The following is a 14,869-nucleotide window of genomic DNA, read 5'->3' as shown; positions in this document are numbered from 1 at the left end:
ATGAAGAGTTTTTTTAAAGTTTAGTGTGAGCTAATTAATGTATATTGTTTTAATTTTTGGGTCTATATATTTTTTAAATTAATTGTTTGTTTTTAAGTCTGAAGGTGTAAAATGTGAGACATTCAATAAATGAACCACCATCAGAATGTGATGAGGTCACAGTGTTGAGATATCGACTGACGTTAGCATGCTAACCAGCTAGCTGCTCCCTGTCTTGTAGTACCACCTGTGACCTGTGGAGGCGACAGAGAGTCTCAGAGTCAAACGAGAAAACTAGCCGCTAACTGAAACACATACACCTTTAATAATGTCCCATTATTGATTCATATCTGTCAACCTCAGTTTATTCATGATGTGTTTACTTATTATGAACAGATTCATTTATACATATTCTAAATATTCAACTGGAACAGATGAACAACAAACACAACTGCTGATTGGCTCTCAGCTCTGACCTCATCGATCAATATGTGACATCATTGTATTTGACCGCTTTTTCTTCTCTTTGTGAAGTCGGTCAGCTGTTGTGTGTGTGTGTGTGTGTGGTTGTGTGGTTGTGTGTGTGTGTGTCTTAATGATTAAATGACTCTGATGATCAATACGTGAATACAATCATAAATCATGTGTTCATGTGTTCATGTTTGAACTTTTTTCAACAGAATCACAATAAAAACGTTTTCGTCCTTTTAAAGCAGCAGGAAGAAATCTTTTGTTCAGACTCCAGAGCCCTGATCCACCTTCAGCTGATCCAGTTCAGGTTTTCATCATTAACTCCTGCTCTCTGATTGGTCGGTGTCAGTCTCCTGCCTGGTTGTTGGTGGCAGGCTCCGCCTCCCGCTCTGCGCCGCGAGGACTCCGCCCGGTGGACGGTCGGTCCGGAGATCTCGGCGAAGCGTTGCTCTTCGTGCCGCGGCAGCAGGCGGCGAGGTCGGCTCTGAAGGATGGCGTGTAGAAGCCGTAGATCACCGGGTCGCAGCAGGTGTTCAGGTTCCCGAACACGAAGAGGCCGTGGTGCACGTACTCAGGTGTGACGCGCAGCATGTCGGGCTGGAACCAGTACCAGATCCCCAGCAGGTAGTACGGAGTCCAGCACACCACGAAGGACAAGACGATGACCACCGTCATCTTCAGAGTCTTCATCCGGGCCTTCGGGATGATGTCGGTGCTGCTGCGCCGCAGGTACGACTCACCTGCTGAGAGAGGGAGAGGGAGGGGCATCGTTAGTGATGTCACACTGTCAGTGTGTTACAGGTGTGTTACTGGTGTTACAGGTGTTACAGGTGTTACAGGTGTGTTTTAGGTGTGTTACAGATGTGTTACAGGTGTGTTTCAGGTGTGTTACAGATGTGTTACAGGTGTGTTTCAGGTGTGTTACAGATGTGTTACTGGTGTTACAGGTGTGTTTTAGGTGTGTTACAGGTGTGTTACAGATGTGTTACAGGTGTGTTTCATGTGTGTTACAGATGTGTTACAGGTGTGTTTCAGGTGTGTTACAGATGTGTTTCAGGTGTGTTACAGATATGTTACTGGTGTTACAGATGTGTTACCGGTGTGTCTTAGCTTTCAGGTGCTGCAGGTGGATGTGCAGCAGGATGTAAAGGTATGATACAAGTAGGCTACAGATGTGTTACAGGTGTGTTAACGGTGTGTCTCACCTTTGTCTCTCAGGTGCTGCAGGTGGATGTGCAGCAGGATGCGGCTGTAGCAGCAGCTCATCACCAGCAGGGGGACGACGTACAGCGTGGTGAAGTGGAACATGTTGTACACCGTTTCCTGCCAGCGGCGGCTGAAGCTGCCGTGAGTCACACACTGAGTGAAGTCCACGGCCTCCACTCTGATCGCCTGGAAGATGAACAGCTGGAGGGAGACAGACAGGTGGAGTCTTCAGGTGGAGTCCAGGTGAAGCTCATCGAGAGGCTCCAATCAGTTCTAACAGACCAAGATTATCAATAAACGGTATTTCTGCAGCTAAAATTCACAGAGACAGTTTGTTTCAGTTCTGTTTTCCAGCTGATATGCCTCTTAGCATTGTGAGCATTCCTCATAGAAACCAAGGGGAGCCGTTAGCCCGAGCTAACAGCAGGAGGTTTCACACATTTTAATCTAATCAGAAAGGAGAACATTCCTGCAGGGATTTCATGTTTCTGTCACCTGACGGAGGAACTTTCACCTGGATCACAGAGAAGAACGACTTCATGACAATAAGTATGGTGATAAAGATAAAGATCATGTGATCTCGTCTGTAATCAGAATGATAAACAGATCTCTTCTCCTTCAGTTTGTCCTTCAGTGCAGCAGATTATCATAACATAAATATTAATGTTAGAGATTCATATTAAAGACTCGTGTAAAGCTCTCAGCTGCTGGATGAAATATTCAAAAGATGAGAGGAGAAAACGCAAAGAGCAGCAGGAGAAGAAAAGACAGAAAATATATGTATATGTATTTATATTTATATATATTTATATATATACAGTATTACCTGTGGTCGTGTGTTACCTGATGTCGTGTGTTACCTGTGGTCGTGCGTTACCTGTGGTCGTGCGTTACCTGTGGTCGTGCGTTACCTGTGGTCGTGCGTTACCTGAGGTCGTGCGTTACCTGAGGTCGTGCGCTACCTGTGGTCGTGTGTTACCTGTGGTCGTGCGTTACCTGAGGTCGTGCGCTACCTGTAGTCGTGCGTTACCTGTGGTCGTGCGTTACCTGTGGTGATGCAAGCAGCAGGCTGAGGCTCCAGGCCAGCAGTAGCATGAGTCGGTTCCTGCGGTGAGCACTCAGGGCGTCCAGCGGGTGCAGGATGGCGTGCTGGCGGTCGAGGCTGATGACCACGAGGATGAAGGCGGAGGCGTGCATGGCAAACAGCTTCAGGAAGCACAGCAGTTTACAGAGGGCGTCTCCTCCGTACCATTGCACCGTCACGTTCCACACCGCGTCAAGAGGCATCACCACAAACGTCATCATGAGGTCGGCCGATGCCAGGCTCAGCATCAGCGGCCGCAGGTGAGACGCCAGCCGCCGGCCACGCCCACACCACACGCTGGCCAATAAGGCGAGGTTACTCCCGGCGGCGAACAGGAAGAGGACGAAGGTGGCTCCCACACGGAACTGAGCGGCCCGGGTGAAGCTGGGAGCCTCCCAGTCCGTGAGAGGGGGGAACTGGGAGGTGTTGGGAGGGGGCGGGGCCAGTGACGACAGCTGCACCACGGACCAGTTACCTGACATCCTGCAGAGATGAAGAAGAAGAAGAAGAAGAAAAGGGTTTGTGTGTTTGGACAATTTAAAGGACCGTCATTGGTCAGGGTGAATCATCACCATGGTAACATCTCAGGTTCTCTGAATAGACTTTTTATCTTTGATCTTTAATCAGCACTCACAGACAGGAAGTCCCCGTCACAATAAGAGCTGATGGACCGTTGGCTGGTAGATAAACAGGCAGACAGACAGTGGTCTACAGGCGTCCAATCAAGGCTCAGCAGGTGATGCTGCTTACATCAAACACTCTGCTGTCAGAGTTTGGTTTACTGGTGGTCAACATGGGGGTCTGGACCTCTGGGGGGTCGCACCAGACCTCTGAGGGGCCACAACACACAGGGGAGGAAGACAGTTGAAATAAATATCTTCTTTAAAATGTGTGGTGAGGGAGTCAATCAACCAATCAATTAATCAATTAATCAATTAATCAATTAATCAATTACTCAATCAAACTACATGGGGCTGAATTAAATGTGATTCCTTCTCAGAAAGTTATTACTTATCAGTTAGTAATAAATCACACAAACATTGTGTGTAATGGTCACACATACACACACACACACACACACACACACACACACACACACACACACACACATATCCAGCTGCCAAGAATAACTGCAGAAAGCTCTATGTAACCTGTAACCTGACCTGTGTGTGTGTGTGTGTGTGTGTGTGTGTGTGTGTGTATGTGTGTGTGTGCTCATGCTCATGTCACCGTGACAACCTCCACATCTCTCCGCAGACCAGCAGAGTTCCAGGCCCCTCCCCCCTCCCCTGATTGGCTGACACTGTGGGCGGGCCTCTTGATTATGACACCATTGATTATTGATACCGGATTTATTCAGCAGCTTGTTATTGATCGATGACTCCACGACTCGTCATGTGACGAACCAGGAAGTTGTTTGTAAGTCCCGTAAAACTAAAGTTCAAACTGTCACGGACCTTCATCATCATCACCTTCATCAGGTCTAGAACATGGTTTTAATTTCAGACTCTATTTCTACACTCACACACACACACACACACACACACACACACACACACACAATCACGTTAAAGAATCCCCTTCTGAGCCTCCTTATTGTGATAATTATATAAATATTATTATATTAAAATGAATAAACCTCAGAAGATCAAGAATGACCCAAAAGTAAAGTAAACAGGAAGTAACAAATGTCTCATACTTATCTTTAATCTTAGTTCTTAATGACGTGAGCAATCTTAATGCATCTAAATAATAATACATGTACTTAGTTACTTTGGTAAAAATCAGTTAACTCATGTTCAGAGTTAAAATCAATTAAGATACAAAGATTATAAATAAACGTGCTGATCTATAAATATAAATCAGCTGAGTGTGTGTTGAGGCTTTTATTGTGAAAGAGTCTGTGTCTTCACCTGATCAGCAGCTCTGAATGTTTCTCCTCCTCATGTCCGAGAACCCTGAAGAACCCTGAAGAACCCTGAAGAACCCTGTCTGATGAACAGACCCAGTGTGATCCGGATCAGTTCAGATTCCTGTCGACTGCAGCAGCTTCTGAAGAGAAACCTTCAGACTGCAGCGCAGGGAGGAGGAGCTCCGTGTGTGTGTGTGTGTGTGTGTGTGTGTGTGTGTGTGTGTGTGTGTGTGTCTGCTGCTGATCCAGGTTTAGTTTCCTCTGTTCTTGATGTAATAACCTGCTGGAGGTGAAACTGATCTGAAACATCATAATAATCAATAAATCAGTTTGTTTGTATTATAATGTTTATAAACATCTTTTTATTTTTCATCGTCTGAACGTTAAATAAAAAATATGATGCTTTTATTTTTTAATATGTTGTTTCTGTGTGTGTGTGTGTGTGTGTGTGTGTGTGTTCTGTCTGATCAGCAGAATGAAGTCTTTGATGTTTCAGCAGGAAGGTAAATCTGACCCTGAGACAGTTGTTACATCAGATGTCCAGTCTGCTGATGTTTGTCTGTCGGACTCTCTGATTGGACGCCACCTGAAGCTCCGCCTCCACATCTTTGAGCTGCAGGTGTGGACCTCTCGTGCAGTTGACTGATGATCAGTAGTCAATATGTGCTCAATAACAGGTTAACAGGTGAATCTACATCAGTGCACAGAACCGAGACTGCCACCTGGCTGCAGGGGGTGTGGCCTGTCTGGTTTCACCTGGGCTAGTGGGCGGGGCCTCTGCCTTCAACGAGGTTCCACTGAAATAAAACAATCCAACAATCAGGATTCAGCTTGTCTTCAATTTTAATCTTTATTTATAAAAGTTTCATAAATTGTTTTTGGTGTGATTTGATTGACAGGTGAAAGTTACCTGTCAGTGTGAGGGTTGTCTCTGTCTGACCACAGCTCACCTGAAAACACACACAGGTACGTCATCACCACAACTTCCTGTCTGTACAAAGGATCATCTTCTTTAAAGGTTCTGTTCTTACAACACACAACAAAACCAGGTGCATCAGGTCTACCAGGTAAATGAGGTGTACCAGGTATACCGGGTCTATCGGGTGTACCATGTGTGTCATGCGTACCAGGTGTACCAGTTGTACCATGTGTACCATGCGTACCATGCGTACCAGGTGTACCATGCGTACCAGGTGTACCACGTGTACCATGCGTACCAGGTGTACCATGTGTATCATGTGTACCATGCGTACCTGTTGTACCATGTGTACCATGCGTACCATGTGTACCATGCGTACCAGGTGTACCAGGTGTATCATGCGTACCATGCGTACCAGGTGTATCACGCGTACCAGGTGTATCATGCGTAACATGCGTACCAGTTGTACCATGCGTAACAGGTGTATCATGTGTACCATGCGTAACATGCGTACCAGGTGTACTAGGTGTATCATGCATACCAGGTGTATCATGCGTACCATGCGTACCAGGTGTACCATGTGTATCAGGTGTATCATGCATACCAGGTGTATCATGCGTATCATGCGTACCAGGTGTACCATGCGTATCATGCATACCATACGTGCCATGCGTACCAGGTGTACCATGCGTATCATGCATACCATACGTACCAGGTGTACCAGGTGTATCATGCGTACCATGCGTACCAGGTGTACCATGCGTATCATGCATACCATACGTGCCATGCGTACCAGGTGTACCATGCGTATCATGCATACCATACGTACCAGGTGTACCAGGTGTATCATGCGTACCATGCGTACCAGGTGTATCATGCGTGCCATGCGTACCATGCGTACCAGGTGTATCATGCGTACCAGGTGTATCATGCGTACCATGCGTACCAGGTGTACCAGGTGTATCATGCGTAACATGCGTATCAGGTGTACCATGCGTAACATGCGTATCAGGTGTACCATGCGTAACAGGTGTATCATGCGTACCATGCGTACCAGGTGCACCATGCGTAACATGCATACCAGGTGTACCAGGTGTATCATGTGTACCATGTGTACCATGCATACCAGGTGTACCAGGTGTATCATGCGTACCATGCGTAACATGCGTACCAGGTGCACCATGTGTACCATGCGTACCATGCGTAACATGCATACCAGGTGTACCAGGTGTATCATGCGTACCATGCGTACCAGGTGTACCAGGTGTCTCATGTGTATCAGGTGTACCAGGTGTCTCATGTGTATCAGGTGTACCAGGTGAACCACTGTGCTGCAGCTGGTCTGACTGGTACAAACTGGAAACACAGAGACACAAATGTTGATGCAAACAGCTGCTTGTTACAACAGAAATAGGTTCTTATACTGTATAAATATATTGTGTTACCTGTGTAGCCCAGGTACCATGCTCATGTATTCAGGTCCCTCAGTGGTTCCGCCCCCTGCTGACCCATAATGCTCTGCTGCTTGCTGTCTATCTGCAGCCTCCTGCTGTGATCCTGTACAAACTGACCGTCAGTGTCTCATCACACACAGACTGAATCACATGACTTAGCTCTCCTCAGCTAACACCTGTAGCATGAAGTGCACCTGTCTCCCAGTCAAAGAACTACAGGAAGTGATGAGGAGAATCCAGGAAACACTGATATTTAAAACTATGAAAATACAGCGTTTAACTGGTGTCGTTTGCAGTCCTATTCTGCCCGTTCACCTGGAACAGGTGAGACTCACCTGGCTCCTCCCCCCTCTGATCATCTGGCTGCTGGTTGGACGGTCTGCCTGGACTCTGTGTGATGTCACTCCTCCTGTGAGGACAGCAGAGCTCAGTGTTGATAAAGTGTTGAAAATGCTCAGGTGTGACGGTAAGAACTGATTGGATGTTACCTGACCAGCTGTCCGACAGGTGGGCTGAGACCATGTAGCCTCTGAGTGTGAAGAAAGGAGTTCTGATTAATGAGGATAATGTTCATCAAGTCTGAGGTGTTTGGTCATGTGATCACACCTGTAGAGCTGCAGTCAGGTGATCCACCAGTCGATCCCGAACACCACCACTAATGTCCTGAAAGAGAAAACAAGGGCTGTGATTGGTCAGCGTTGGTGGACGATCTGATTGGCTGACCTTCACATTAACACACAGGTGTGTTGTTGTTACCTTGCAGTGAGACAGCGCCGCCAGAGCCTGTTTATACAGCTGAACAGCTTTCTGCTGCTTCCTCTGCTTCAGGTAACACTCTGCCAACGACTCACACACCTGAACCTGAGCCAGGTGGTCCTCTGCAGAGAGACAGGTAGAGACAGACAGGTAACACACCTGAACCTGAGCCAGGTGGTCCTCAGCAGAGAGACAGGTAGAGACAGACAGGTAACACACCTGAACCTGAGCCAGGTGGTCCTCTGCAGAGAGACAGGTAGAGACAGACAGGTAACACACCTGAACCTGAGCCAGGTGGTCCTCAGCAGAGAGACAGGTAAAGACAGACAGGTAACACACCTGAACCTGAGCCAGGTGGTCCTCAGCAGAGAGACAGGTAGAAATGAATGTTCATATAACTCACCTGTTTGAATTATATTAAGGCTTAAATCCACAATGATCCTCTTTGACTCTTTTTAGAGTCACTGAGACTACTTCTACATTTTATAGTCTGGTAGAGACAGACAGGTAGAGACATTTAAAGTGACAGTAACAGTTGTTTTCTTCTTCTCCTGGTAAATATTTTAGTAGTTCTGCTTTTAACGTCAAGACGAATCTTCTACTCTGCTGGAGATCGACCTCTGTCTCTCTCTCTCTCTCTCTCTCTCTCTCTCTCTCTCTGTCTGTCTGTCTGTCTGTCTGTCTGTCTGTCTGTCTGTCTCTCTCTCTGTCTCTCTGTTTCTCTCTCTCTGTCTCTCTCTCTCTCTCTCTCTCTCTCTCTCTCTCTCTCTCTCTCTCTCTCTCTCTCTCTAAATGTTACCAGTGTCTCTGAACCCCTGCAGAGCGAGGATGAAGCTCTCTGCTGCCTCGTCTTCATCACCCAGCTGACTGAAGGACAGTCCCAAGTTGCTGAAGCACTGAGCCTGTTCACCACGACAACCCAGAGAGCCTGCACACACACACACACACACACACACACACACACACACACACACACACACACACACACACACACACTGGATCAGATTGATTGACAGGTGATGGATCAGATTGATTGACAGGTGTCTGACCGTAGAGCCCAGCAGCCAGCCTGTGGTAGCCCACAGCAGGTGTGAACTGGCCCACAGAGTTCAGAGCGGCTCCCAGGTTGTGCAGCACTTTGGCCAGCAGGGGGGGCCGCTGAGCTGAGGGGCCCAGAGCCTTCTGGAAACACTGCACCGCCTCCTGGAAACACCTGAGTCGGCAGTAAGCCACGCCCACTGACAGGTACAGCTCACCTGGACAACATTATTATAATTATATAATAATGTGTATCATCCCAATAGATCGGGTGTGTGTTTAAGGGTTAATGAAGGAGTTACCCAGAATCCTCGGGTCGGTGATGCTGTCTGTCAGACTCAGACATTCTGTCAGCACGGCGGTGACGTCATCATGGCTGAACTGATCTGATTGGATCATGTGACTTCCTGCCTCTTTCAGTGCACCGGCTGCAGAATCCAACATGGCTGCCACTTTGTAACTCTCTGCAGCCCGCAGGAAACCCTGAACCGCCAGAGCCCAGTCCTACGACACACACACACACACACACACACACACACACACACACAGTCAGGTTCAGTTGGTGGTTCAGGTTCTGGTTCAGGTCCAGTCTGTGGTCCAGGTTCTGACCTGGTCTCTGCCGTAGCAGTGGCTCATCTCCATGCAGGCGTCTCCCTCGCTGCCTCCATCTCCCTGAGAGCTGTAAAGCTGAGCCGCCTGCAGGAAGTAGGCGGCGGCCTCTTGGCTCTGCCCCAGTGCATTGTGGGCCAGGGCCAGGTTGAACTGGACGTCCGGGAGCCGGTTGGCCTTTGGGCCGGAGTGAGCCCGGCGCAGGAAGTCCAGACCTTTGTCAGGTTGGCCCGACTCCACGTAGGCAGCACCGAGGTTAAAAGAACAAGCCCGGAGGACCCGAGAGTCCTGCAGCTGAGAGGGAGCAGAGCATGATGGGTAATTAACTACAGTCAAAATAGTTTACAGGTCATACTGTTGTTATTACTGTTGTTACTATTGTTATTAGTACTGCTGAGTACTACTGTTGTTACTACTCTTGTTATTACTGAGAAAACACCACCACACCTGCAGCTCTGTCAGATGTGTCTCTTTCTCTCACACTCCCAGAGCTGTGAGGCGGGGTGGTGGTACTGGCCTGCTAATTTCCCCAAAATGGAAATACTCTCTTGTCTCTGTTCCTCAGTTCTCCCCGTCCTCTTTCGAATTTCATGCTGTTACTGTCACTTATCCAGTCAAGCTCACCATTGCTGTTGCGTATCGCCCACCAGGGCCTCTTGGTGAGTTCCTGGAGGAGCTCGACACATTAGTCTCGCACTTCCATGACGACGGCTCGGCGCTCATCCTGCCCGGTGACTTCAACATCCAGACCGATAAGCTTGAACCTCTTCTTTCATTCCTCTCCTCCTTTGACCTTTACCACTCTTCTTCTCCTCCTACCCACAAGGCAACCAGCTGGACCTTATCTTCACTAGGCACTGTTCTACCGCTAACCTCTCTGTCACTCCCCTCCAGCTCTCTGACCACTATTTCATGTCCTACTCCCTCTCCCTATCCTCTGCTCCATCACTTCCTCCACCTACCCACATGGTTTCTACCCGGAGTCATCTCCGCTCCCTCTCCCCTGCTGATCTTTCCTCTTCTGTCACCTCTGCTCTCCCTGACCCTGAATCCTTCTCTCTCCTATCCCCTGATACTGCTACTGATCTTCTCCTCTCCACCCTTACTTCTTCTTTGGACAAACTCTGTCCCTTCACCTCCAGGCCTGCACGCCCAACTCCACCTGCCCCGTGGCTGTCGGACTCAGTGCGTACTGATAGACGGAGCCTAAGAGAGGCTGAGCGTAAATGGAGAAAAGGCAAACTCCCGGAGGACCTTCTTAACTTCCAAGCTCTTCTTTCCACTTTTTCCTCCTCTCTATCTACTGCTAAAGCTGCGCTCTTCCGCTCTAAAATTCTAACCTCTGCTTCCAATCCTAAAAAACTCTTTGAAACTTTCACTTCACTCCTCCAACCCCCACCCCCTCCTCCTACTTCCTCCCTTCTCCCTGATGATTTTGCCAACTTCTTTGACAAGAAGGTAAACGATATCAGATCCTCCTTCTCTCAGCCCCTCTCTCCCTGTCCAATCCTGCCCCCACAGCTCTCCCTCCCATCTCCACGCCCCATCTTACCCTTTCTGGCTCCTCTCTCCCCTAACGAGGTCCTCAACCTTGTTACGTCTAACCGCCCCACCACGTGCTCCCTTGACCCGATCCCTTCCCCTCTTCTTCAGTCTATTGCGACTGAACTCCTTCCTTTCCTCACCCACCTCATCAACACATCTCTTGTTTCAGGATGCTTTCCCACGGCCTTCAAGACCGCCAGAGTCACCCCCCTTCTGAAGAAACCATCACTTGACCCCTCTGATGTCAAGAACTTCAGACCGGTTTCTCTTCTACCCTTTCTATCCAAAACACTTGAACGTGCTGTCTTTAACCAACTGTCTTCCTATCGCCACCAAAACAGCCTTTTGGACCCCCACCAGTCCGGGTTCAAAGTGGGTCACTCGACAGAGACGGCCCTCCTTGCAGTGACAGAGTCGCTTCACGCCACGAGAGCTAACTCTCTCTCATCTGTCCTGATTCTCCTGGACTTGTCTGCGGCGTTTGACACTGTGAACCATCAAATCCTCCTCTCATCCCTCGAGGGGATGGGCGTCTCAGGCTCTGCACTCTCCCCGTTTGCATCCTACCTGACGGGTCGATCCTACCAGGTGACCTGGAGGGGGACCGTGTCGGAACCACGCACGCTGACTACGGGGGTTCCGCAAGGGTCAGTCCTGGGCCCCCTTCTCTTCTCGCTCTACACAACATCTCTGGGTTCTGTTATTCGCTCGCATGACTTCTCCTACCATTGTTATGCCGATGACACCCAGCTGGTCTTGTCATTTCCCCCCAGTGACACCCAAGTGGAGACGCGCATCGCTGTGTGTTTGGCTGACATCTGGAAGTGGATGACGACACACCACCTCAAGCTCAACCTAGACAAAACTGAGCTACTGTTCCTCCCGGGGAAGGGTTGCCCGCACCGGGACCTGTCCATCACCATTGATGATACCGTGGTGACGCCAACTCGGACTGCGAGGAACCTGGGTGTGACCCTGGATGACCAACTGTCATTCTCGGCAAACATTTCATCCGTTACACGCTCCTGCAGATTCCTGCTCTACAACATCAGGAGGATTCGTCCCTTCCTGACTGACGAGACGGCGCAGGTTCTCATCCAGGCTCTTGTCATCTCCCGCCTGGACTACTGCAACTCTCTACTCGCCGGAGCCCCGGCGTCGGCCATCAGACCTCTGGAGCTTGTCCAGAAAGCTGCAGCTCGCCTGGTGTTCAATCGCCCCAAGTTCTCCCACACAACTTCCTTTCTCCGTTCTCTACACTGGCTACCTGTAAGAGCTCATCCAGTTTAAGACTCTGGTGCTAGAATACAGGGCAGTGAAAGGAACAGCTCCTTCCTATCTCCAGGCCACGGTCAAGCCTCACACCCCCGCCCGACCACTTCGCTCTGCTGCCTCGGGGCGATTGGTTGCCCCGTCGCTCAGAGGTCCTGGCGGCCGATCGACCCGGTCACGTCTGTTTTCTGTCCTGGCCCCACAGTGGTGGAATGAACTTCCCACTGACGTCAGGACAGCGGAGTCGCTGCCCATCTTTCATCAGGCTGAAGACCCACCTCTTCAGGAAGTGCTACCCTGAGCCTTCCACTTAGCGCTTATTGTTTTCATACTAGCTTGTTGCACTTATTGTATTTGTATTACTTATAGCACTAACTGTTTCTCTTGTTTCTGTACTTTGGCTCTGAGTTATGCTCTGCTTCAGGCTCTTAGATGCTTGTTTAAAGGAAATGTACTTATGACTTCTGGTGACTAGTAGTTCTTTTGATTACCAATGTTGTTGCACTTATTGTAAGTCGCTTTGGATAAAAGCGTCTGCTAAATGACTGTAATGTAATAATGTAATGTTACTATTGCTGGTATTACTCTTATTACTACAAGTGTAATTACTGTTGTTACCACTGTTACTATTGTTGTTACTACTGTTGTTACTATGGTAGTTATCACTCTTCTTTTGTTACTACTGTTATTACTCTTATTACTACAAGTGTTATTACTTTTGTTACTACTGTTGCTATTACTGTTTATACTACTGCTATGTAATAGTGTTATTACTCTTCTTTTGTTGTTACTGTTGTTACTACGGTTGTTATTACTGTTATTACTACTCTTAGTCTCACCTGTTGTGCGGCCTTCAGAGCGTTGTTAAAGCAGCTCAGAGCGTCTTCGGTCCGTCCGTCCTGCAGAGCTCCGTGACCAGCAGACGTTAACCCCTCGATGTCCACCTCCTGAGCCTCCTTCCTCCTCAACTCCCTCCTACTCCTCCTCACCTCCTCATCGACACCTGAAGGAGACGCATCAGACGCCATGTTGGAGGAGAACTGACCTGGACAGAGTCTGAGGAGACACAGAGACATGAAGACATGAAACCTGAGGATCTCCTTTTAACTTGCTAATAATCATATTATTATTATTATAATTATTATTATTATCATCACTATTATTATTATTATTATAAACCCATTTATTTTTTTCTCTTCCAATTGTTTTCAGCTGAAAGCTCAAGCTAATGCTAAGCTAACAGCGCCCTCTGCTGGAGGAGTCAGCTCATCAACATTAAACTGAATTCTTCACTTTTCAAACAGATTAATAAATAAATGTGAACTTTAAGATAATGAATATTAAACAAGAGATTTTATTATCAAGAAATCTATTCATTGAGTTCATTAATAACTTTATTTGTCTTTATTTATTAACACTGGTTCATTTACGTTTCTATCTAATATCTAAGAATTAAATGTTTACAATAATATCTCATTATTATTTTAAATTTTAGTACCTTGAATATATTATGATGCTGATAGTTTTTGACTTCTACTGAAGTAATTTTAAATGCAGCACTTTTATCACAGAGTATTTATACACGCACTGTGGTATTAATACTTATACTGAAGTAGAAATAATACTTCTACCTCAAACATAAACAGACATATTATTATCATTGTTATTATTGTTACTTTTACTGTTATTTATTATTATTATTGTTTTTGTTATTATTAATATAATTATCGTTGTTATTTTTATTATTTGTTATTTTTCTTGTTATTATAATCATTATTATTGTTATTTTATTATTTTATTATTGTTATTTGTATTATTTGTTACTTTTCGTGCTATTATTAATATAATTATTGTTGTTATTTGTATTATTATTATTATCATCATTAATGACTTTACAGAGCACTGTGAAACAACTAACACTGTATGATTTATAGAATGTTAAAAACTACTTCCTGCTACTCTTAGCGTCACAGTTGTTGTTGTTGTTGTTGTTAGCATCAGCTACTGCTAGCCTGTTAGCCAGCCTTTAGCAGAGTGTTAGCAGTGGTAGCTAGCACTGCTAACACTGTGTTTTCATCACTTACTGTTTCTAGGTGAACGTCCTCTATACTGAGCTCACAAATCAATAAGTGATGTCAGATCGATACGTTTCAATAAGTGACGTGCTTAATGGAGCAGCTAGCTACATTAGCTACATTAGCTACGTGCTAACTGACGACTGGTGTTGACTCGGTTGCCATGGCAACACGAGGACGGGACGATACAAAGGAGACAAATTAAAACTTAAAAGGAGAATAAACTGAATAAATTATCCATAACAGATTTATGTTAGTTATATATAACTTTCACAAACACTTAAGTTATCTTAGATGTTTATCTAAACGACAGAAAAGACACTACATGGACCACAATCCAACGCGACAACATTCCAGCCAATGGGCGGAGAGGCTTGGTCGTTCGGCCAATCAGAGAGCGGCCTGGTCGTTCCGCCAATCAGAGAGCGGCGGGAGCTTTTCAAACTGCGGACCGGAAGCAGCTCAGAGAAGTTAGAACCGGGAGCAAGAAGAACCGGAGAGTTTGAGACGTTTGTTACGGTTTGAACTGACGGAGGAGAAAGTTACCGT

At 46.9% G+C, this 14,869-nt stretch overlaps 3 protein-coding genes across 3 annotated transcripts in view; 1 reads left to right on the top strand and 2 right to left on the bottom strand.

Annotated features, from left to right (window-relative positions):
- Nucleotides 1-305: 305 nt before the first annotated feature.
- LOC137887053 (gonadotropin-releasing hormone II receptor-like) lies at nt 306-5,205 on the bottom strand. Its single transcript, XM_068729822.1, has 5 exons — nt 5,167-5,205; nt 4,654-4,952; nt 2,704-3,223; nt 1,656-1,857; nt 306-1,193 (listed from the first exon to the last, which is right to left on the bottom strand). Exons 3-5 carry the CDS (start codon nt 3,220-3,222, stop codon nt 796-798), a joined length of 1,119 nt encoding a protein of 372 aa, XP_068585923.1. The 5' UTR covers nt 3,223; nt 4,654-4,952; nt 5,167-5,205; the 3' UTR covers nt 306-795.
- A 128-nt stretch (nt 5,206-5,333) lies between these two features.
- On the bottom strand, nt 5,334-14,413 carry LOC137887052 (tetratricopeptide repeat protein 24). Its single transcript, XM_068729821.1, has 14 exons — nt 14,330-14,413; nt 13,085-13,301; nt 9,429-9,722; nt 9,122-9,323; nt 8,831-9,037; nt 8,581-8,709; nt 7,782-7,903; nt 7,632-7,688; nt 7,523-7,575; nt 7,361-7,434; nt 7,017-7,128; nt 6,899-6,927; nt 5,563-5,602; nt 5,334-5,449 (listed from the first exon to the last, which is right to left on the bottom strand). The coding sequence occupies exons 2-14, from the start codon at nt 13,271-13,273 to the stop codon at nt 5,344-5,346; spliced, it is 1,614 nt and encodes a 537-aa protein (XP_068585922.1). The 5' UTR covers nt 13,274-13,301; nt 14,330-14,413; the 3' UTR covers nt 5,334-5,343.
- A 406-nt stretch (nt 14,414-14,819) lies between these two features.
- The window catches only part of iqgap3 (IQ motif containing GTPase activating protein 3), a 16,592-nt gene continuing 16,542 nt past the window's right edge, over nt 14,820-14,869 (top strand). Inside the window, exon 1 of the mRNA XM_068729957.1 lies at nt 14,820-14,869. This exon is cut by the window's right edge and continues 78 nt beyond it. The gene's annotated coding sequence lies outside the window, so the exon portion shown is untranslated.

This window comes from Cebidichthys violaceus, unplaced genomic scaffold, assembly GCF_023349555.1.
Source record: "Cebidichthys violaceus isolate CVI_PGR_0920_01 unplaced genomic scaffold, fCebVio1.0.p SCAF_48, whole genome shotgun sequence".
Classification (NCBI taxonomy): domain Eukaryota; kingdom Metazoa; phylum Chordata; class Actinopteri; order Perciformes; family Stichaeidae; genus Cebidichthys; species Cebidichthys violaceus.
Note: the sequence above shows the minus strand (reverse complement) of the source record. Positions and strands in the feature narration are given on the sequence as shown.

Excerpts from the sequence above, each read along its gene's own strand:
- LOC137887053 (XM_068729822.1), bottom strand. The coding sequence starts at position 3,222 with ATGTCAGGTAACTGGTCCGTGGTGCAGCTGTCGTCACTGGCCCCGCCC. Across the intron at positions 1,858-2,703 it reads TGCTGCTTGCATCACCACAG|CTGTTCATCTTCCAGGCGAT; the intron begins GTAACGCACGAC and ends GTCTCCCTCCAG. Across the intron at positions 1,194-1,655 it reads GCAGCACCTGAGAGACAAAG|CAGGTGAGTCGTACCTGCGG; the intron begins GTGAGACACACC and ends TCCCTCTCTCAG.
- LOC137887052 (XM_068729821.1), bottom strand. The coding sequence starts at position 13,273 with ATGGCGTCTGATGCGTCTCCTTCAGGTGTCGATGAGGAGGTGAGGAGG. Across the intron at positions 9,038-9,121 it reads CACCGACCCGAGGATTCTGG|GTGAGCTGTACCTGTCAGTG; the intron begins GTAACTCCTTCA and ends AATGTTGTCCAG. Across the intron at positions 7,129-7,360 it reads TCAGAGGGGGGAGGAGCCAG|GATCACAGCAGGAGGCTGCA; the intron begins GTGAGTCTCACC and ends CAGTTTGTACAG.